Source organism: Silene latifolia, chromosome 11, assembly GCF_048544455.1.
Source record: "Silene latifolia isolate original U9 population chromosome 11, ASM4854445v1, whole genome shotgun sequence".
In the NCBI taxonomy this organism is placed as follows: Eukaryota; Viridiplantae; Streptophyta; class Magnoliopsida; order Caryophyllales; family Caryophyllaceae; genus Silene; species Silene latifolia.
Genome location: NC_133536.1, coordinates 123,206,143 through 123,229,210, shown reverse-complemented (window position 1 = coordinate 123,229,210; position 23,068 = coordinate 123,206,143). Strand labels below are relative to the sequence as shown.

Sequence of the window (23,068 nt, the reverse complement as noted above, 5' to 3'; positions counted from 1 at the left end):
TCTTCCCTTTTCTTCATAAATTCCTTGGGGATTTCCTTGGGGACGCAAGGATCCTTTCTCAACATTGTTCTTCTACTATGATATGTACAAAGGCCTTCTAGTCTTGTCTCTTCTTGATGCTTGGTCATTAAATACAATCAATTTAGCCTCGTTTTGCCATGAAAATGCAAGATTCTTACTCCTTTCCTACCAAGGGATCAAAATCTCAAAGAAAATGCAAAACAAAGAACTAAAGATAAGAAATGACCCAAATAGGCACTAAAAAGCATGGAAACAATGGTAATTCGGGGGCTAAATATGCGCCAATTATGGTCACATCACTCACACCCCTCTGTACCATGGTACAAGGATGTATGGAATGATTGGAATGTTCCCAAGCAGGCTTTCATTGCTTGGTTTATTTGCAGACAAGCTCTGAATACAAGAGTTAAATTGTCTCAGTTTGGAGTGGTTGATACTGATAATTGTGTTCTATATGAAGGGGGGCCTAAAACCCATTCTCATTTGTTTGCTGACTGTGCCTATAGTCAACAAATTCTTACAGGCTTAGAAATTTGGCTCCAAAAGAAGCTGCTAATCAGGACATGTAATTGTTCAAAAGTGCAGACTCAGGTGGTCAGTCTTACCAGAACGATTTATTGGTATACTATTTGGATGGAAAGGAATCAATGCGTTGAACTCAAGCTCGGTGCCCCCTCGGTTATCGACTAATACAAAGAAGCAGTCTAGAGTAGAGTCAAGCAGAAGCTGAAGGAGATTGTGCAATCAAGGGACAGGCAATGGCTAAGTAGCATTGACATTAATGTTTAGTGTAGGTGCTATGTAATGGTCTTCTTGATGCGGAATTCTGGACAATGTTGTAATGTTCTTCTTATTAATTAATATATCAAAAGCTCACATTTCACCAAAAAAAAAAATTAATTTATGTATTTTTTTTGTTTTTAGGATTTAAGTTGGTGGTGTAAAGAAATGTCTGACTTATGATTTCCGTTAACCTTATCGTATCAAGTTACATTGATCCTTTTTTTTCTTTATGCTTGATAATAGGTTCTTTAAGACATTCATTACAGGATCGACTCAGCAAAGTTTTATTTGGAAAGAGTCGTGACGAGATATACTTGAAGATTGGATTGATATATAGTTTTTTGTAAGTTTACTAGATGTTTAGAGAACGTTTAGTATAAATTAGCTTAGTAACTAAAACTTTTGTGCATTATTTATACATTGGTTTGTATTCCGAACGTTGTTTGGTTAAATGAAATGTAATGTTGTTTTACATGTGATGTATTAGTGGTTAGTTGGATTTTTTGTTGCAGATTTTTAAGTTTTGCTATTCGTATTCGTATTGTCAGTTTTATGGGGAGGTGGTGCCGAAATTTTGGTAGCAAATTTATATATATAAAGAAAGTACATTAATAAATTGCGTCGGTTCTTGAAAGAAATGAAGCAAATAAGGAAAATGAATTTTCACTAAAACAAAATATCAAATGCATCAGTTCTTATAACAAATGATAAAAAAAAATGCATCGGTTCTAAAAAGAACTGACGCAAATAATAATTATTTGCATCAGTTGCAGATATTTATTGCGTCAGTTATATCGTTAGAACTGACGCTTAGAACTGACGCAAATGGTGCTTTTTTGCGTCGGTTTTTAAGACAGAACTGGCGTCGGTTCCACATCTGACGCATAGCAAATATGACCCCTCGATATACGTTAGGCCAGAACTGACGCAAAAGGCCCTTTAGAACTGACGCAATAGGGGTTTTTTCCATTAGTGTTCCTTAAGTCCTTCTAGGAGTAGGTCTAGCTTAGTATAAATATGGAGCTATTGTATCCCTATTCCACATCCAAGAATTATCATTAAACTTTCAAGTTTTCGTTTACATTGTGTAAGCATCAAGGTTCGACGAGTTTCGTTCCAAATCCCGTTATTGTTTGACGCGTTTTCGAACATTAATACGAGTTATAATCAATAGGTCTTGATTATAATTCACCATTGGTTGAGCTATAGGTCTTGCTCAAGCAAATATTCTTTTATTTTCTTGCTTCGTCTATATTATAAAAAAACAAATAAAAATTACTAAGTTCACGTTCGGATTCAAACAGTTCATTAAACCGTTCAAATCATACAAATCCGACAATCAGATAGTTCTCGGAACTGTCCAGTTTTATTAATTCCGCTGCAGCTCTAACGAATCTTATTCTTTTGAGTAATTTTCGTATCATTTGGTATCAGAGACAGGTTTGTTGATCCAAGACTGTGTTCATGGATTTTAATGATCCAAATTTTCTTCAAAATCTCCAAGAGGCTTTAAGGAACATGAACGTTTCCACAGGACATCGTATGCAACCACGTAGAGAACCGGTCAAGTACATAGACGAGTTCAAAATCAATGAACTTCCGGATTTTATTGGTGGCACGGATCCCGAGGAATATTTTGAATGAGAAAGACAAATGGAGAGGATGTTCGACTTCAAGGATATTGATGATGAAAAGCGTTGCAAATATGCATTCTTAAAGCTACGCAAGAACGCATCTATATGGTACGAGAGCTGCTAGGGCACATGAAGGGAAGGAAAAGCTAGCTTCCTGGGAGTCTTTAAAATGTAAGCTACGCATGAGGTTTGTTCCCAAAACTTATAAGATTGATTTATATCGTAAACTGGTTGAATTAATGCATGGGAGCTTGAGTATTGCCGATTATATTGCTTAATTTGAAAGAATAACCCTTATGAATGAAGTAGAGGAGATTAAGGAACAAAAGATGGCTCATTTCTTTCGAGGACTAAACCTTAATATTGCTCATGCGGTCGAGATGCACCCTTATTCTTCTTTCGACATGTTATGTGATCTTTGTATCAAGGCGGAGGGGCAAAATAAGGCTAAACGTGCTAATGTAAGTAACTCATCTAGAGTTAATCGCTGGAGTAGACCTAATTCGTCAAAGAATATGGGAGCTAGTTCGAGTTCTTGTTCGAAACCTACTGTTCCAGCAACACCAGTCACTCAAACAGTTCCTAAGACTGTCCAGGCGCCTAAAGAAAAAGAGTTTGGCTTATGTTCGTTGTTTTAAGTGTCACGGTTTTGGACACTTTCAGAATGCTTGTCCTAACAAACGAAATATCACATTGCGAGAGGTCGTGGATGTTCGTGATGAATTATTTGAAGAAGACAACGAGGCCGTGGATGTTCGTGATGAATTATTTGAAGAAGACAACGAAGATGGATTGTTTATAATGAATGAAGCCAAAGAGGGAGAGGTAGATTTTGAGCCTTAAGAACCACTTATATTTGATACTAATATTGTTCTACGACGTACTTTGCAAGCTAATACAGAGCCTATTACAATGGAGCAACGAGACCAGATTTTTCATACAAAGTGTCAAGTAAAAGACAAGTGGTGTAGTGTGATTATTGACGGGGGAAGTTGCACGAATGTGACTTCAACGGAGATGGTAGATAAATTGGCACTCGTCAATATGGTACATCCTAAACCTAATATTTACATTGGCTTGATGATGGTAGTAAGGTAAAAGTTACGAGGGTAGGTACATGTTGGTTTTACAATGGGTTCTTACATGGATGAGGTGCTTTTTGACGTTATTCCTATGGATGCTTGTCTTATTCTCTTAGGGCGTCCTTCGCAATTTGATCGTAATGTTAATCACAATGGAAGAAGTAATGAATATTCTTTATTGGTGAATGGCAAGAAGATTGTATTGCGTCCTATGTCCCCGGAGGCAATTCGAGCTATGCACGCAAAGAAGGGTAAGAAACCAGGTTTATCTATGTTTTGTAGTGAACGAGAGGTGGAGCAAGCTATTGATGATGGTGAAATGGTATATGCATTGGTCTCAAGTGAGAGTCCTACAAAGACCATCACAACAACTCATGAAGATGGACTACTTAAGGAGTTATTGCACGAGTTTAAGGATGTTTTCCCCGAAGATGTACCATCGGTTTTGCCTCCTATTCGTGGAATTGAACATCAAATTGATTTCGTACCGGGTGCCCCACTTCCTAACAAGACTGCTTATCGTAGTAACCCCGAGGAGACCAAGGAGTTACAACGTCAAATTGAAGAGCTCATGGAGCGTGGTTATGTTCGTGAAAGTATGAGTCCTTGTGCCGTTCCCGCTTTGCTTGTACCTAAAAAGGATGGAACGTGGAGGATGTGCATCGATAGTAGAGCGGTAAATAATATTACTATCAAATATCGCTTTCCTATTCCAAGACTTGATGATATGTTAGATGAGTTTCATGGTTCTGTTATATTTTCAAAGATCAATTTGAGAAGTGGTTATCATCAGATTCGGATGCGTGAAGGAGATTAATGGAAGACCGCGTTCAAAACAAAGCATGGATTATATGAGTGGTTGGTAATGCCATTCGGTCTCATTAATTCCCGAAGTACCTTTATGAGATTAATGAATGAAGTTTTGAAACCGTTCTTGGGACAGGTTGTTGTCGTCTACTTGGATGATATTCTAATCTATAGTAAGAGCATACAAGAGCATTTTGAACACTTGCGGCGGGTGTTTGAAACATTTCGAAAACAGCAGCTGTATGGTAAGGCCGAGAAGTGTACATTCTTGGTAGATAACGTGGTGTTCTTATGTTATGTTGTCTCGAAAGATGGAGTATCGGTTGATCAAACAAAGATAGAGGGTATTAGTTCTTGGCCAAGTCCTAAAACAGTAACCGAGATTAGATCGTTTCATGGACTTGTTTCTTTCTATCGACGTTTTATTCGTGATTTTAGTACCGTTAATAGTCCTATTACGGAGTGTATGAAGAAAGGCACATTCCATTGGAGCGAGGCTGCCCAAGGGGCGTTTGAAAAAATTAAAAAGAAGCTATGTGGAGCTCCCGTGTTAGCATTACCCGACTTCTCACAACCTCTCGAAGTCGAATGCTATGCTAGTGGTGTAGTGATTGGAGCTGTTTTTGTTCAAAATAAGCGACCCATTGCTTATTTCTCGGAGAAGCTAGGAGGAGCTTGACTTTATTATTCAACTTATGACAGAATTTTATGCTATTGTTAGAGCTCTTGATCATTGGAGTCACTATCTTCGACCAAGTCATTTTATTTTACACTCGGATCATGAATCATTGAAATATATACATGGGCAACAAAAGTTGAATCCGGGGCATGCTATGTGGGTTGAATTCCTACAATCATTTCATTTTTCGTCGAAGTATAAGGATGGTAAGAGTAACGTTGTGCCAGATGCTCATTCACGTCGTTATTCATTGTTGTCTACACATGAAGTTTGTTTGCTAGGTTTTGAGACCTTGAAAGATTACTATATTGAAGATATTGATTTTGGGGATATTTACAAGGAATGTCAAGATTTTTCATTCAAATAATTCGTGATTAAAGATGGATTCCTCTTCAAAGGTAATCTTTTATGCGTACCTAAGCACTCGGTTCGTGAATTATTGGTGCGTGAAGCATATGGAGGCTGGTTAGCTGGTCATTTTGGTGTGCAAAGAACATTGGATGTATTGAAGGAACATTTTCATTGGCCAAAGATGCAAGGAGATATATATAACATTGTAAGCAAGTGTGTGACTTGTCATATTATGAAAAGCAAGTTCAAACCCGGGGAATACACTCCATTGCCGGTACCAATTAGGCCGTGGGAAGATGTGTCGATGGATTTCATTGTTGCTTTGCCTCGCACTCAACGAGGTAAGGATTTTATTATGGTGGTAGTTGGTCGTTTCTCCAAAATGGCGCATTTTGTTGCTTGTAACAAGACAGATGACGCAAGCAATATAGCCGATTTATATTATAAGGAGATCGTTCGTCTACATGGAGTACCAAAGACGATAGTTTCTAATCGTGATTCAAAATTTTTGAGTTACTTTTGGAATATGTTATGGAGGAAGGTTGGCACAAAGCTCTTGTTTAGTACTTCACACCATCCACAAACCGATGGGCAAACTGAAGTTACTAATCGTATTCTTGGAACTATTTTGCAAGGGTTGGTAAGCAAGCCTCAAAAGGATTGGGAATTGAAATTAGCACATGCTGAGTTCGCTTACAATCTTTCTCCCACGTTTGCAACAACTCACTCTCCATTTGAAGTTGTTTATGGTTTGAATCCTTACTTACCGTTAGACTTGATACCGTTGCCTAAAGATGAATTGGTGCATAAGGATGCGGAGTCAAAGTTGAAGTCTATAATCAAGTTGCATGAACAGGTAAGGTAACGGATCAAAACCGTTAATGAGGCTTATAAGAAGAAGTCAAACAAACATAGGAAGCCAAGACTTTTCAATCCAGGAGATCTAGTATGGTTACATTTGAGAAAAGAAAGATTCCCTGGCAAAAGGAAGAACAAATTAATGCCAAGGGCCGAGGGACCTTACAAAGTGATCGCGAAAGTGAACGATAATGCATACAAGATTGAACTTCCAGGAGATTATGGTGTACATGCTATATTTAATGTCGGGGATTTATCTCCATACCTTGATGATGATGGGATTTCTTAATTGAGGACAATTCCTTTCAAAGGGGGAGGGGATAATACGATATTGGTTGATGAGGAAGTTAACTTAGACTTGTAGCAGCTAAATGAAACAGTCCCCAAAACTGTTCAAATTCATCAACTATTTGGCGCCAAGTCCGAGTCAGCCAAAGGAGTCGTGTGTTTACTTGGGCGCTAAGTATAGTCTTACCTTGGACTCCAAGTAACAAAGACCGAGTATGGAGAAGCAAGGAAACGTGCATAGGCAAGCACAAAATCGGTTGTCATATCTTTCCTTATTCTAGTTTTCCTAATTAGTAGTCTATCCGATTTTAGGAAAGTTTCAAATTTTCTTAAAATCTGGTTTAGTTAATTATTCTATTGTTTTTATTTTCTTTAATTATTTTCCCTAAAAGGATTAGGATTATAATAAGGTAATTTATCCATAGCCTAAGTCGTGTAAGCTTAGAGAAGTCGTTTGTTTCCTTAAGTTCTTCTAGGAGTCGGTCTAGCTTAGTATAAATAGAGAGCTATTGTAACAAACCAGATTTTAAAATAACGTTTATAATAAAATTTAATATTTTTAATTAAATAAGTTCGCCCGATAGCGGAATTATCGAGTAAATAGAAACCCCGGTTCGTTAAACTCAAAATGAATAGTTAAATTACATAGAATAGAAAAGTTACGAAATACTAGTTTATCTGTAAAATAACTATCTAAAATAATTAATTAAATCTTTGACCAGTCGTCCGTGTGCTCACTCGTTAACCCAACCCGAACAGATAAGCATCCCATCTTCGAAGTATCAACCTGCACCAATCCGAATAACGGTTTCTCACTAGATGCCTCAACAGTTAAGCACACACAATACAATTCCATGCACCATGTTCTATGGTAAATGAACAAATATATGCAAACGAGGGAATATACACGATGATAACAAGAGATATGTCCAAATCCCAACAAGTGGAGCTCACGTCATCAATAATAGCTGTGACAACAGACACTATAGTACACAACATGATAATCCATGGCAATATATATGATAATAGAAAACGTGACCAATATAACAATAATAATTATTGTAGCTCGGTCAGTTACAAGTACGGTGGAACGCCAGTGAATCAACAATATGACACACTCTAGATAATCAGACAATACTGACATCTAATTCCCTACGGTAGGACGACGATCATAATACGGTCCTAGTCTAAGTTTGGCCAAACTCTCGAGTACCAATTATACCCGATTCAACAACTGGTAACCTAAAAGGTAAACCAATCCCATAGTCTCAAATCAAGTAACCGCAGCTACTCGACGGAGCGACCTCGTGGACCCAGTACCAACAATATGGCACAAGGATCTACCCACTCAGTGATAACCCATCAACGGGTGGCACATGTTCCAAAACAAGGGGGGTCAAAACACCCGTCTTGCTACCTCTCAACTAGACCCACTATAACTACTATAATTATAAAGACAAGATAAGTGGCAAATTCACCAAAGACCGTCATTCACAATCAGTCCACAAATCTTATATGAACTCAACATCATTTTCAATTCATAATAACAAATGGTACATGTGATAGAAAGCAATATGGCAACCAAATTAGTTAATTGACAATAAATTCTATAAACCTATAAACCTGCCAATAACCCGAATTTTACGGTTGACTTGTAGCATGTATAAATTCATAAAACATTGTCCATCAGCTATGCTCGGTGTCAGTTATAGGTACATGATTAAAATACAGAAGAAATATATATCCTTGTTAGTCTAAATTTACATCACAAGCATGCGATAGAATCAAGAATTCACCCAACTACACTAACTTAAAGCTATGACATATATGGCCACTGCAACTTCCTTCTTTTAGTGTCTAATTATGATTTGAAGCATTAAATCTAATATGATTTGGTAATGCTTAAGAAGCAACTAAAAATCAAAACATGGGTTGATAGAATTCAGTAGGTATCCAACCATCTAGTACCGAATAGCACACACAATCGAACAATATTACGCCAACAATTAACATGAGCCAACAGGCAATGAAGTAATAGATTAATCAAGTATTCACCCAAAGTTAAACATTACATATCACAAATCAATGACAAAGCTCATGTATACTGACATGGAAAACTAATCAGCATATTAATTGACGGCATGAATTAGGGTAGTACAGAACATGAGTTCCCAGATCAAAGTCCACATAAATACCAATTTGTAACCAAAAGTGACGCCCAATAGAGATATCAACATAAAATAGCACGTATTATGAAATTAAGCAAACAAGAGGCATCTAGATCACCTTATATGAGTAGCCCTAAATATCGTCGTCGATTATGTAGGAATCAGCCTCCGGATCGTCACCACCTTCACCGATACAATTAAGGTAAAGAACCAAACTTTACTAATCAAATCGAACCCAAACGATTATATTTTGTTACTAAATCGAGTCTCAGAGTTATTTACCTAGAACGATTGAAGAGCAATAGCGGAGTAGAAGATGAAGATTGAACAGGAAGCAATTGAGATGGGAAAGGAAGGGAAAAGAAGGGAATAAAAAAAAAGAAGGCGGCAGCTAGTTTTGTATACGTGAGTTTCACGAGTTTTACTCGGTAATAAAATTAGGTCTAATAACCAAGTCAACTTATTACATATTAGAATGTCCGATGTTTTTCGGGTCAGCCCGTGTCGAAAATTGGTAAATTAATCACAATTAAAATTATATTCATAGACTCATGTCAATTAATTTACTTAACACACTCCATTTTATTTTATTTTTTTTTTTTTAATTTTACTCTAAACTTGTTATTATAAATTTAAAATTTTACGGATGTTACAGTCTACCCACCTTTTAAAAAGTTTCGCCCTCGAAACTTGAGGGAAAAATGAATGGAGGAAGGGAAATATAAGAAAGAAAGATAAGTGGAACGCGATATGCGTACGATACTTACTCGAATAGGTGAGGGTGTTTCTCCCGCATCAATGCTTCTGTCTCCCAGGTTTCGTCCTCGAACTTATCACATTGCCAAAGCACTTTAACCAAGGGAACCACCTTATTCCTCAGTCGCCTGTCTTGCCTATCGAGAATACGAATCGGTCTCTCCTCGTAGGTAAGATTAGGTTCAACCTCAAGTATATCAGCTTGTAAAACGTGTGTTGGATCACTCTGGTACTTTCTTAGCTGGGATACATGGAACACATCGTGTACCTTCGACAATTTAGGAGGCAAGGCCAACCTATATGCTACCTCGCCAATTCTCTCTAACACCTCGTAAGGTCCCACATATTTAGGGCTCAACTTACCTTTCACACCAAATCTTTTCACTCCCTTCATAGGTGACACCTTAAGGAACACGTGGTCACCTACCTCAAACTCCAGAGGCCTACGTCGTATATCGGCATAAGATTTTTGTCGATCCTGGGCAGCCTTCATCCTACCTCTAATCACCTCAATCTGCGCGCGGGTTTCTTGTAACAGTTCAGGACCAAGGGTCGCAACTTCACTCGAATCGTTCCAACATATCGGACTACGACACTTTCTCCCATAAAGTGCTTCGTAAGGAGCCATCCCGATGCTAGCATGATAGCTATTGTTGTAAGAGAACTCCACCAAAGGTAAACTCCTCTCCCAACCCACGTGAAACTCCAGTGTACAAGCTCTTAACATGTCTTCTAAAGTTTGAATTGTTCTTTTAGTTTGTCCATCTGTCGCTGCGTGGAATGCCGTGCTAAACCTCAATTCACTACCAAGAGCTAACTGAAGCTTCTTCCAAAATTGCGAACAAAACCTAGGATCTCTATCGGAGACAATATCTTTCGGTACTCCATATAACCGGATGATCTCGCGCTGATATGTATTGGCTAACTCTTGTAGGCTCCACGACTCCTTCATGGGAACAAAATGAGCGCTTTTAGTTAACCTGTCCACAATCACCCAAATAGAATCCATTCCTCTAGCTGTCTTAGGGAGTGCCATCACAAAATCCATAGATATCGATTCCCATTTCCAAGTCGGAATCTCCAGTGGTTTCAGCAGACCACTGGGTCTTCTATGCTCAATTTTCACCTTTTGACATGTAAGACATCGAGCCACATAGTCAGCTATCTCTTTTCTCATGGTTTTTTTTTTTTTTTTTTTGGGGAAATGTAAGTGTTATATTATAAGCCCAACCAAACAATTTGTCACTAGAGATATATATCTCTAGTCTTTTACATACTTTGTTCTAGCCGGGTTACCCAGGCAAGAACCCTCCAATCCCTATGCTCTAGTCTACAACTTTGCAATTGCAGACGAAAAGCCCCCTTCACCGCTTTATAATACCAAAGCGGGAGGGGTAACACATTCTCAAGGCGACATTTGTTTCTAGCAAACCAAATGCCATACATAAGACTTGCAATACCAAAATGCAATACACGCTTCATGAATAATGATCTACATCTATAGCCTATCCACCACCGAATGATCCCCGCTCAGAATGAAACAATCAAGCCAAGTTGCCGTAGCTATTTGCATTGCGACTATAAGGACAATCGAAAAATAAATGATCAATGGACTCCTCAAAGATTACCACACAAGAAACAAAGAGCTTAACCCGTATGATCTTCATCCCGATGAGCCTATCTTGAGTAAGTAACTGCTTACGAGCAACCAACCACACATGAAAAGAATGTTTTGGAAGCAACATTCTATTCTGAATCCATGGGAACCAAGGAACATCATCAACCTCATCCACCAACCAAGAATATCCCAACTGGGCAGTATATTCCTGATCAAGGTCTCTCCAATTAGCATCAAAAAATTGATTTTTGAGTCTATTCTTTACCTGACAAATACGCTTCCAAGCCCAACTGGAACAGCTAGATGGTTCATAATCCTTCCAAATGCGGTCCTTGATATAGATGGCATGTACCCACCTAACCCACATATGGTCAGCCTTCTTTTCCACCCACCATACATATTTAGCAATGAGAGCAATGTTCCAGGCGTGCAAATTCTTAAAACCAAGCCCCCCTTTTCTTCTGGGTTGACAGATGTGATTCCATGCCACCAGATGAGGTCTCTCGCAGCTATCATTACCATACCACAAGAAAGCCCGACAAATTGAATCAATCTTCTTCATTACAGTCTTTGGAATAATAAACACCCTTGCCCAATAGCTATGTAAAGTACTGAGGACAGAAGAAATAAGGACTACTCTCCCAGCATAGGAGAGTTTCTTAGCCCCTAATCTTTGTATCCTCTCCGTTATCCTATCCACCAAACACTGGCAATCCAAAACTCCCAACCTCTTGTACATAATCTTCACCCCCAAATACTTAAAAGGAATGGTTGCCTTTCTCATACCTGAGGCATTTTCAATAGCCTGCACCACACTATCAGTAACCCCATTACAATACAGACTGGACTTGTCCTTGTTCATTTGTAGACCAGAAGCAAGAGAAAAAGTGCTAAATGCTCGCATCATTAGAGTAACGGACTCCAGGTCCCCTCTGCTAAACATTAGCAGGTCGTCAGCAAAGCATAAGTGGTTCATGCTAATTTTTGCACACAAAGGATGGAATTTGAATCCATGACATTTAGGAATAGCTCCAAGCAAATTTACTCAAATATTCCAAACAAATCGTGAAAAGCAAGGGGGATAATGGGTCCCCTTGCCTTAGACCCCGTTTGCCCTTGAAGAACCCAAAAACTTCACCATTTAGGGACAGAGAATAAGAAGGAGAGGATACACACTGCATAATAAGCTTGATGGTAATTTCAGGGAATTTAAGGTACCTTAACATGTCATTCAGATAACTCCATTCAATGGAGTCATACGCTTTCTGGAGATCAATCTTCATCATGAGCCTTGGAGAACATTTCTTCCTTTTATAGAGCTTAATGAGGTCTTGGCAAATTAAGATATTGCCCACTATGTCTCTACCGAAATAAAGGCACTGGGAGGGGTGGATAATATCGGGAGGATCTTTGCTCGATCTTGCACACACTACTTTAGCCATACATTTATACACGTGTTGCGGCGAGGGTAATTGGCCCGAATCTGCGTGATGATCGTGCAACTCAACTTTAGGTAACAGCGTAAGGATAGTATTATTAGCTTCCTTCAAAACATTACCGATCGATCATATTCCTAACAGCTGCACAAATATCCTTGCCTACTATATTCCAGGAGTCTTTAAAAAATTGACTGTTATAGCCATCAGGCCCTGGAGCTTTAGTGCCTGGTATTGAAAACATGGCCTGCTTGATCTCTTTTCTCATGTTAGGCCACCAATACATTAGCTTCAAATCCTGGTACATTTTATCACCCCCCGGATGTACAGAATAAGGTGTCATGTGCGCCTCCCGCATAATCTTCCTTTTAAGTTCAGTATCGTTAGGTACACACCACCTTCCCTGAAACTTTAAAGCGTCATCAGAATCAATCTCGAATCCTGGAGATTTTCCTTGACTCAAATCCACCCTAAAACCTCCTAAAATCACATCATCCTTTTGCTTATCTCTAATCTCCTGAAATAAATCAGGCTCAACCACCATAGCTGACAAACGAGTATCCCCTGGGTGTACTACTTCTAAATTCATTCTCCGAAATTCTCTACACAACTCATCGGGCAGGACTATGATAGAATTAGCAGAATGCTCCACCTTCCGGCTTAAAGCATCAGCAACGACATTACCCTTGCCTTCATGGTAGTGAATCTCCAAGTCATAGTCACTTGCTAGCTCTAACCATCTTCTTTGTCTCGGATTCAAGTCTTTTTGAGTAAAGATATATTTTAGGCTCTTGTGATCTGTAAACACCCGACATGGTACTCCAATCAAGTAGTGACGCCAAATCTTAAGAGCATGAATTACTGCTGCCAACTCTAGATCATGGGTTGGGTAATTCACTTCATGAACCCTCAACTGCCTTGAGGCATAAGCAATCACTTTACCCTGCTGCATGAGCACACACCCTAAACCTAGCTTGGAGGCATCACTGTAAATCTCGAAATCAATGCCATCCTCAGGAAGGGTCAAAACTGGAGCCGTAGTTAATCTCTCCTTAAGCTCCTCGAAAGCTTCCTCACAGGATTCAGTCCAAATGAACTTCGACTCCTTCTTTAGTAGCTGAGTCATTGGCCTAGCCAGTTTGGAGAAATCCTTTACAAACCTACGGTAGTAACCAGCCAAACCTAAAAAGCTTCTTACCTCATTTATATTAACTGGGCTCTTCCAATCCATCACTGCTCGAATCTTAGCTGGATCCACCTTAACCCCTTCACCCGAAATTACGTGACCCAAGAAAGCCACTTCACTTAGCCAGAACTCGCACTTAGAGAACTTAGCGTACCACTTTTGTCTCTGAAGTGTCTCTAGTATAATCCTCAAGTGTGTCTCATGTTCCATCTCATCCTTAGAGTAGACTAAGATGTCATCAATAAACACGACTACACATTTATCAAGGTACTCACTGAAGGTACGATTCATCTGGTCCATGAATATAGCTGGGGCGTTGGTTAACCCAAACGGCATCACATTGAATTCATAGTGGCCATATCTGGATCTAAAAGCAGTTTTAGGAATATCCTCTTTCCTAACTGGAATCTGATGATATCCCGATCTCAAGTCAATTTTAGAGAAGACACTCGCACCCTTCAATTGGTCAAATAAATCCTCAATCCTCGGCAAAGGATACCTATTCTTAATTGTTACCCGGTTTAGCTCGCGATAATCTATGCAAAGACGCAAGCTACCATCTTTCTTCTTTACGAATAACACTGGAGCACCCCATGGTGAAGCACTCGGTCTAATAAACCCTTTCTCGATCATTTCTTGGAGTTGCTTCTTCAACTCTTGCATTTCTGTTGGAGCCATGCGGTAAGGAGCCTTGGAAATCGGACTTGTACCCGGAATCAAATCAATTGTAAACTCTACATCCCTTTCAGGTGGAATACCGGGAAGCTCATCAGGGAAAATATCAGCAAAGTCACGAACCACTCTGATTTCTTCCAACTTGGGAGTTGCTAGCAAATCAGTGACACTGCACAAGTACAGCTCATACCCCTTTCTCTTCATACTGGCCATCTTCATGGCTGACACCAACTTGATCCCTTGCTTCACTCGCACACCTTTATAAGTTATCCTAGCACCCGATGGGCTTTTCAAAAGAATTCTAGAATCCCGACATTGAAATCTTGCATCGTACATAGCTAGCCAGTCCATGCCCAAGATGACATCAAACTCGGCAAGATGAAATTGAATTAAGTTGGCTGGAAGGATAGACCCCGCAATGGAGATGGGAACATCCCGGAATAGAGTAGAACAAGGAATGACTTCCCCCGTGGGTAAAGATATAGCAGTATCCACAGTGGTACTTGAGGTGAGAGTAGCCTTTTCGGCGAAGGAATAAGACACAAATGACATGGATGCACCCGTATCAAATAAAATAAGAGCAGGAAGATCACAGATAAGAAAAGTACCCGTAATAACATCTGGGTTTGCCTCTGCCTCAACTCGACTCATAACGAACACCCGTCCAACTTTAGGAGTTGTAGTGACTCCAGATGACGTAGTCATAGAGGAAGTGGTAGCTGGTTTATGTGGGCACTCAAAACTCCTATGACCCTGAGCATTGCATTTAAAGCAGGTATAAGGATTCCCCTTACAATCCTCTCCTTTATGAAATGGCTTCCGGCACGTAAAACATATCATTTCCTTCTTTGGTTGTTCTAAGTCCCGGTTCACAGCAGGCCGGTTATCAGACGTTCCTTTCTTTTGTTGATTCTGGTAGGTGGGAGGTGGTACGTAAGGCCTCTTCCCAGACTGGTTCTTGTTACTCTCCTTGGTGAGATCTTCAACTGCACCACCAACTCTTAAAGCACGATCATAAGCGAATTGAAAAGTCTCAGCCGGTGCACTAGCAATATGAGTGCGGATAGTGGCAGTGAAACCTCGCTCATAAAAAGTAACACGGTCTTGCTCCGTCGGAATGATGTTCCCAGCGAACAGAGCAAGTTCATTAAACTTCTCAGTGTATGCCTGCACCGACATGGACCCCTGAGTTAAATCCATAAACTCTCTCTGCTTCCTCATGCGAAGTTCTTGAGGGTAAAACCTCAAATTAAGCATGTTCTTGAATTGGATCCAACCAAATCCGGGCTGATTTATAGCAGTTTCCCGAGCCACTGCCCACCATCTATCAGCATCCTCCTTCAGGTAATGAGCAGCAATATCAACCTTACGGCCTTCTGGAACTTCATGAATAATGAACAACTTTTCCCACTCACGAAGCCAGTTTGCCAGTGCTACTGGATCAACCACCCCATGGAAGCTAGGAGGTCGAAGGCGATCAATACGTTCAATAAGAGTACGTTGCTGGTTCCCATCATTGTTATTTCTATCATTCATCAATTTCATGAGGGCTTCTTGCATAAGCCTATTGCTTTCTTCCTGAAGTCTGTTCCTCTCAATCTCCAGGTTGCGGCCATTGCGATTATTGTTAACGTTAACCATCTGTAGCACCAAGTGAATTAGTTATTAAGCGGGGGAAATACTATTTCCACCACTACACGTTACTAATCAGTTAAGATCGAACGAGAAGAATGTCCTTAATGGTTTCTACCCATCTCTCATACAATTATTTTAATTTGTTTACATATTATTGGGGTTTCCGAGTAAGTGTTGGGAGCGATTAGGCTCTGATACCAACTGTAACAAACCAGATTTTAAAATAACGTTTATAATAAAATTTAATATTTTTAATTAAATAAGTTCGCCCGATAGCGGAATTATCGAGTAAATAGAAAACCCGGTTCGTTAAACTCAAAATGAATAGTTAAATTACATAGAATAGAAAAGTTATGAAATACTAGTTTATCTGTAAAATAACTATCTAAAATAATTAATTAAATCTTTGACCAGTCGTCCGTGTGCTCACTCGTTAACCCAACCCGAACAGATAAGCATCCCATCTTCGAAGTATCAACCTGCACCAATCCGAATAACGGTTTCTCACTAGATGCCTCAACAGTTAAGCACACACAATACAATTCCATGCACCATGTTCTATGGTAGCAAACGAGGGAATATACACGATGATAACAAGAGATATGTCCAAATCCCAACAAGTGGAGCTCACGTCATCAATAATAGCTGTGACAACAGACACTATAGTACACAACATGATAATCCATGGCACTATATATGATAATAGAAAACGTGACCAATATAACAATAATAATTATTGTAGCTCGGTCAGTTACAAGTACGGTGGAACGCCAGTGAATCAACAATATGACACACTCTAGATAATCAGACAATACTGACATCTAATTCCCTACGGTAGGACGACGATCATAATACGGTCCTAGTCTAAGTTTGGCCAAACTCTCGAGTACCAATTATACCCGATTCAACAATTGGTAACCTAAAAGGTAAACCAATCCCATAGTCTCAAATCAAGTAACCGCAGCTACTCGACGGAGCAACCTCGTGGACCCAGTACCAACAATATGGCACAAGGATCTACCCACTCAGTGGTAACCCATCAACGGGTGGCACATGTTCCAAAACAAGGGGGGTCAAAACACCCGTCTTGCTACCTCTCAACTAGACCCACTATAACTACTATAATTATAAAGACAAGATAAGTGGCAAATTCACCAAAGACCGTCATTCACAATCAGTCCACAAATCTTATATGAACTCAACATCATTTTCAATTCATAATAACAAATGGTACATGTGATAGAAAGCAATATGGCAACCAAATTAGTTAATTGACAATAAATTCTATAAACCTATAAACCTGCCAATAACCCGACTTTTACGTTGACTTGTAGCATGTATAAATTCATAAAACATTGTCCATCAGCTATGCTCGGTGTCAGTTATAGGTACATGATTAAAATACAGAAAAAATATATATCCTTGTTAGTCTAAATTTACATCACAAGCATGCGATAGAACCAAGAATTCACCCAACTACACTAACTTAAAGCTATGACATATATGGCCACTGTAACTTCCTTCTTTTAGTGTCTAATTATGATTTGAAGCATTAAATCTAATATGATTTGGTAATGCTTAAGAAGCAACTAAAAATCAAAACATGGGTTGATAGAATTCAGTAGGTATCCAACCATCTAGTACCGAATAGCACACACAATCGAACAATATTACGCCAACAATTAACATGAGCCAACAGGCAATGAAGTAATAGATTAATCAAGTATTCACCCAAAGTTAAACATTACATATCACAAATCAATGACAAAGCTCATGTATACTGACATGGAAAACTAATCAGCATATTAATTGACGGCATGAATTAGGGTAGTACAGAACATGAGTTCCCAGATCAAAGTCCACATAAATACCAATTTGTAACCAAAAGTGACGCCCAATAGAGATATCAACATAAAATAGCACGTATTATGAAATTAAGCAAACAAGAGGCATCTAGATCACCTTATATGAGTAGCCCTAAATATCGTCGTCGATTATGTAGGAATCAGCCTCCGGATCGTCACCACCTTCACCTATACAATTAAGGTAAAGAACCAAACTTTACTAATCAAATCGAACCCAAACGATTATATTTTGTTACTAAATCGAGTCTCGGAGTTACTTACCTAGAACGATTGAAGAGCAATAGCGGAGTAGAAGATGAAGATTGAACAGGAAGCAATTGAGATGGGAAAGGAAGGGAAAAGAAGGGAATAAAAAAAAAGAAGGCGGCAGCTAGTTTTGTGTACGTGAGTATCACGAGTTTTACTCGGTAATAAAATTAGGTCTAATAACCAAGTCAACTTATTACATATTAGCATGTCCGATGTTTTTCGGGTCAGCCCGTGTCGAAAATTGGTAAATTAATCACAATTAAAATTATATTCATAGACTCAAGTCAATTAATTTACTTAACACACTCCATTTTATTTTATTTTATTTTTTTTAATTTTACTCTAAACTTGTTATTATAAATTTAAAATTTTACGGATGTTACAGCTATTATATCCTTATTTCACATCCAAGAATTATCAATAAACTTTCAAGTTTTAGTTAACATTGTGTAAGCATCAAGGTTCGACGAGTTTCGTTCCAAATCCCGTTATTGTTTGACGCGTTTTCGAACATTAACCCGAGTTATAATCAATAGGTCTTAATTAAAATTCACCATTGGTTGAGCTTTAGGTCTAGGACAAGCAAATATCCTTTTATTTTCTTGTTTCGTCTATATTATTAAAAACACATAAAAATTACTAAGTTCACGTTCTGATTCAAACAATTCATTAAACCGTTCAAATCATACAAATCCGTCAATCAGACAGCTCTCAGCAGTGTCCAGTTTTATTACTTCCGCTTTAACTCTAACGTATCTTATTCTTTTGAGTAATTTTGATGATACGATATTGGTTGATGAGGAAGTTAACTTAGACTTGGAGAAGCTAAATGAAGCAGTCCCGAAGACTGTTCAGATTCATCAGCTATTTGCTGCCAAGTCCGAGTCAGCAAAAGGAGTCGTGTGTTTACTCGGGCGCAAAGTATAGTCTTACCTTGGATGCCAAGCAACAAATACCGAGTATGGAGAAGCAAGGAAACGTGCATAGGCAAGCACAAAGTCGATTGCCATATCTTTCCTTATTCAAGTTTTCCTAATTAGTAGTCTATCCGGTTTTAGGAAAGTTTCCAATTTTCTTAAAATCTGGTTTAGTTAATTATTCTATTGTTGTTATTTCCTTTTGATCGGTCCGTTTCGTGTTCACAATTGAATAGGTGTTGTCATTGGGTCACGTCCGAATCAAAACCCAATTTATAGCTTCACAAACAACTCTACAATTAGTAAAGAGGCAAGTAAAGGTCGGATCCCAAGGGACGGGAATTGAGATGAAATTTCTATTGAAACTAGTGGTGCCTTAGGGGTGTCACAATTTGGGTTGATGTAGAAGGTCACTAAACTAAATAGCAAAGAAAGTAAATAAGTAAGATGAATTAAAAGGGTTGTAAACAATTGATAAAAAACACTAGGGTGTCATGGGGTCATAGGGGAATCATGGGAATTGATCATACAAACATGTTCTCAACTTATAAGCAAGCAATTATTGTTGTGATGGATTGAGTTGGGTTATATCTTACAATCCTAGGAAAGTTTGGGTCCCGGAGCCGAATCGATTACATTGTACATCACCTACAAGTCGACTTAGTCTTCCCTACTCAACAACATGCATGGTCTAATGAGACTCGAGTTGGTTTATGTCTTACAAGTCTCATTGAAAAGATAGAAGATGATAGTAAATGCAAGGATTCATAGGCTTAGCATTTCATCAAATATAACATGTGCATGTATTAAGATCAAAACAAGCAAGCAAATAAGATATGAAAGCATATTGATTTAAGCATGAATCATTCCCCATGATGGTTTCCCCTAATCACCCATTAACCCTAGCTAGGTCACTACTCACTCATTATCATGTTGATCATGCTAGCAAGGTTGTCAATCATACCAACAAAAGGAAACATGATGAATAAATGAAAGTAATTAACAAAAATTAAAGAGGGATTAATAAAATTATACCTACTAATGATTCCAATAATAAAGCAAAGAATAAAAGAAGTACTTGATGCTTGATTGAGAGGTTGTCAATCTCCCAATAATAACCCAAATAATCTTCAATTACCCAAAATAAAGGATGAACAAAAGAGAGATTAAGGAAATAAAACTTGTATTAGAACTTGATTAATTGTTGATTACAATACTAAAGAGAGATTTGATTGATATTAACTACTCTAATTATTGATAAGAAGAACATCCTCTTCTAATTAGACTAATGGGGTATTTATAGTGGAAATTAGGTGGATGCATTAGGGTTAACTAAAGGCTAAACTAGTAATTACACTTTTTTAGTTTGAGCAGGGAGGAGCCGGTATTTTTCAAAGGAAAGGCTTCTTTATTTGTAGCTTGGAGAAGACGAAATTGCGCTGTACTGGAATCCGTGCATTTTGGAGTCGGGACGGGCGGATTCTGGCGGTGGAACACGGGCGTCTTTGGAGGAATCCGGGCGGATTCTGGTGGCTACTAACCCGAGCGTCTTTGAAGGAAAACGCACGGATTGTGCTTGTGGAGGACGGGCGGATTGTAGACAATCTGCACGGATTGTACCTCAGCAACATTTCTTCTTCTTTTCTTCCCTTTTCTTCATAAAATCTTTGGGGATTTCCTTGGGGACTCAAGGATCCTTTCTCAACATTGCTCATCTACTATAATATGTACAAAGGCCTTCTAATCTTGTCTCTCCTTGATGCTTGGTCATTGGATTCGATCAATTTAGTCTCGTTTTGCCATGAAAATGCAAGATTCTTACTCCTTTCCTACCAAGGGATCAAAATCTCAAAGAATATGCAAAACAAAGAACTAAAGATAATAAATGACCCAAATATGCACTAAAAAGCATGGGAACAAGGCTAATTCGGGGGCTAAATATGCGCTAATTATGGTCACATCAAATATCCCCAAACCGAACCTTTGCTCGTCCCGAGTAAAGAGGTGACAAAGACTAGGACCATTATTTAAACTAACCTAATAACATAGCTGATATGAGATAATTAGCGGGTCTCACTCCGCCCCTTCAACTCACAACAAGACAACCATGAGGTAGGATGCCTTCTTGCAAGGCAAGGTGGGTCTTGCCAAAATGGCGACACATCCAAACATTAAGCACACAAAATCAAATAATGGATGCATCTACAAAAGGAATAGCCACTTCCTCATCAAGTGGCGGAGGCACTAAAGAGGAACAAATTTAAGAGCATGTAATCCTTCACAAATACTAGTTCAACAAATTACTAAGGCTAAGAGGATGGCACTAAATCACCTCCAAATGGTGTTAAACTAGACTACTTTCGTCTTCAATTTCCAAATGCTTTCGTCAAGGGCGATCGGATGGTGGTGGAATGATGATCCCTATGATGCTAGTAGCATATGACATGACAAGTCTCGAATTCTCTACAAAAGTAAAGGTCATGGATCGTCCCAAGCTCGACAAAGTGGCTTGACAAAAGGCTTTTTTGGGAATGAAATGCTCAAATCTTTATAAACAAGGGTGGATATGACTAGTATTCAAAATTGTCCTCATTTCACTTTCGCATTTCAAAAATTTTAAGATGGGGTTTGTCCCTTCTAGGCTAGTGTCCTTTGCTTTCGCCAATCGCTTATTAGGCAACCGGTTAACCTCTAGACAATAGCTTTTCGGGGTGATAGTCACTCTGTCTCTGGGCGGCCGAATTCACAACCGTGTGGGGGCCCAATTCAATGGATCCCGCTCCAAAGCACATCGAAGTGGTACGCCTCCATCAAAACAATTAAATTTCTCAACATTTCAACATTTCATAACATTTGAGGTTTCCTTGGCAATAAATTACTTCCACATGACAAAATTCTTTGAAATGAGCACTTCAAGCTTATTGATAGAAAATATTTTTGGGTTGCCTTACCACAAGGTCAATCAAGGTCACCTAGACAAGTTAACCAAGTCCACATCGCATCACGGGGTTGGATAGGTGACTCACATGCAAACCCTTAACTAGGTTTTGGGTCATGGGTCAAAAGACACTAGTATGACACAATCTAGGGTGTTTTACAACCATTCTAGTAGGCAAAGTCTTAAGTTAAAAAAGTATTTGTAATGGCTTAGTTGCTCTTGTCAAAGTTCTCAATTAGGCACTTTTCAAAATATTTTATCTAAATGCAACTACATGCAATGATGCAACTAATATATACATCCTAATGCAAGTGATTCTATCAACTAATATGATATATAAACTAAATGCAAGTCCTAAATTCACATTGTTATACCGCATCAATCAAAATAAAGCCACATAGTCATTAACATAAAGAGGAAAAAGGAGATTGGAAAGATCATACCATGCGGTCTTCATGATCCTCATGTCTCGGATGTGGCATAGTCAATCAATGTGAATAAGGATAGAACAAACACAATATATACAATATATACAATATAACTACACTACAAAAGGAATAAACATGTTTTTGGGTTTTTCAATTTTCAAATTTTTATGGTTTTTCGAAATTTTTCAATTTTTTTGGATTTTTGAATAAAAGTTAAGTTAGAATTCCCCATCCCCACACTAATATGGGCATTGTCCTCAATGGCCAAAATGATGGGAAATTATGCAAACATGATGCATGATTTCTACACTAAATGCAAGCTACACTAGTCTACACTACATGATGTATGGTTTTTGTATATGACGGAGAGGATAATTTAGATTACCTCCCGTTGTGTATGCATTAACTTCCCCAAACCGATCTAGACATTATTGCTAATGTCCAAGGATGGGTGTAGTTCATGCACACACTATGCAATGCATGAAACTAATTTGTTATTTTGGATTTTGAAAGTGGGAACAATAAAATGAGAACACCTCAAAAAGTACCGAGGTGTGAGTCCTCAATGGTGCTAGGACTACTCCAACAATGATAAAGATTAATAAAGTACAAGTTAACAAGACACAAACTTCTTTTCAAGAAACTTTGAAAAATAAAGAGAGGAGATGAGAAAACTTCACTTAAACTTAGGTGG

At 38.6% G+C, this 23,068-nt stretch overlaps 1 protein-coding gene and 1 long non-coding RNA gene across 2 annotated transcripts in view; both read left to right on the top strand.

Annotated features, from left to right (window-relative positions):
* Positions 1-1,324, top strand: part of LOC141611892 (uncharacterized) — a 38,682-nt gene extending 37,358 nt beyond the window's left edge. The window contains exon 3 of the long non-coding RNA XR_012528859.1: positions 1,048-1,324. This is a non-coding gene — a long non-coding RNA (uncharacterized LOC141611892). The remainder of the gene's footprint in view (positions 1-1,047) is intronic.
* A 3,106-nt stretch (positions 1,325-4,430) lies between these two features.
* Positions 4,431-5,006, top strand: LOC141613930 (putative mitochondrial protein AtMg00860). Its single transcript, XM_074432670.1, has one exon. It carries the CDS (start codon positions 4,431-4,433, stop codon positions 5,004-5,006), a length of 576 nt encoding a protein of 191 aa, XP_074288771.1.
* The last annotated feature ends 18,062 nt before the right edge of the window (positions 5,007-23,068 follow it).

What these genes read in the sequence shown, in the direction of transcription:
- LOC141613930 (XM_074432670.1), top strand. Translation starts at nt 4,431, where the DNA reads ATGAATGAAGTTTTGAAACCGTTCTTGGGACAGGTTGTTGTCGTCTAC.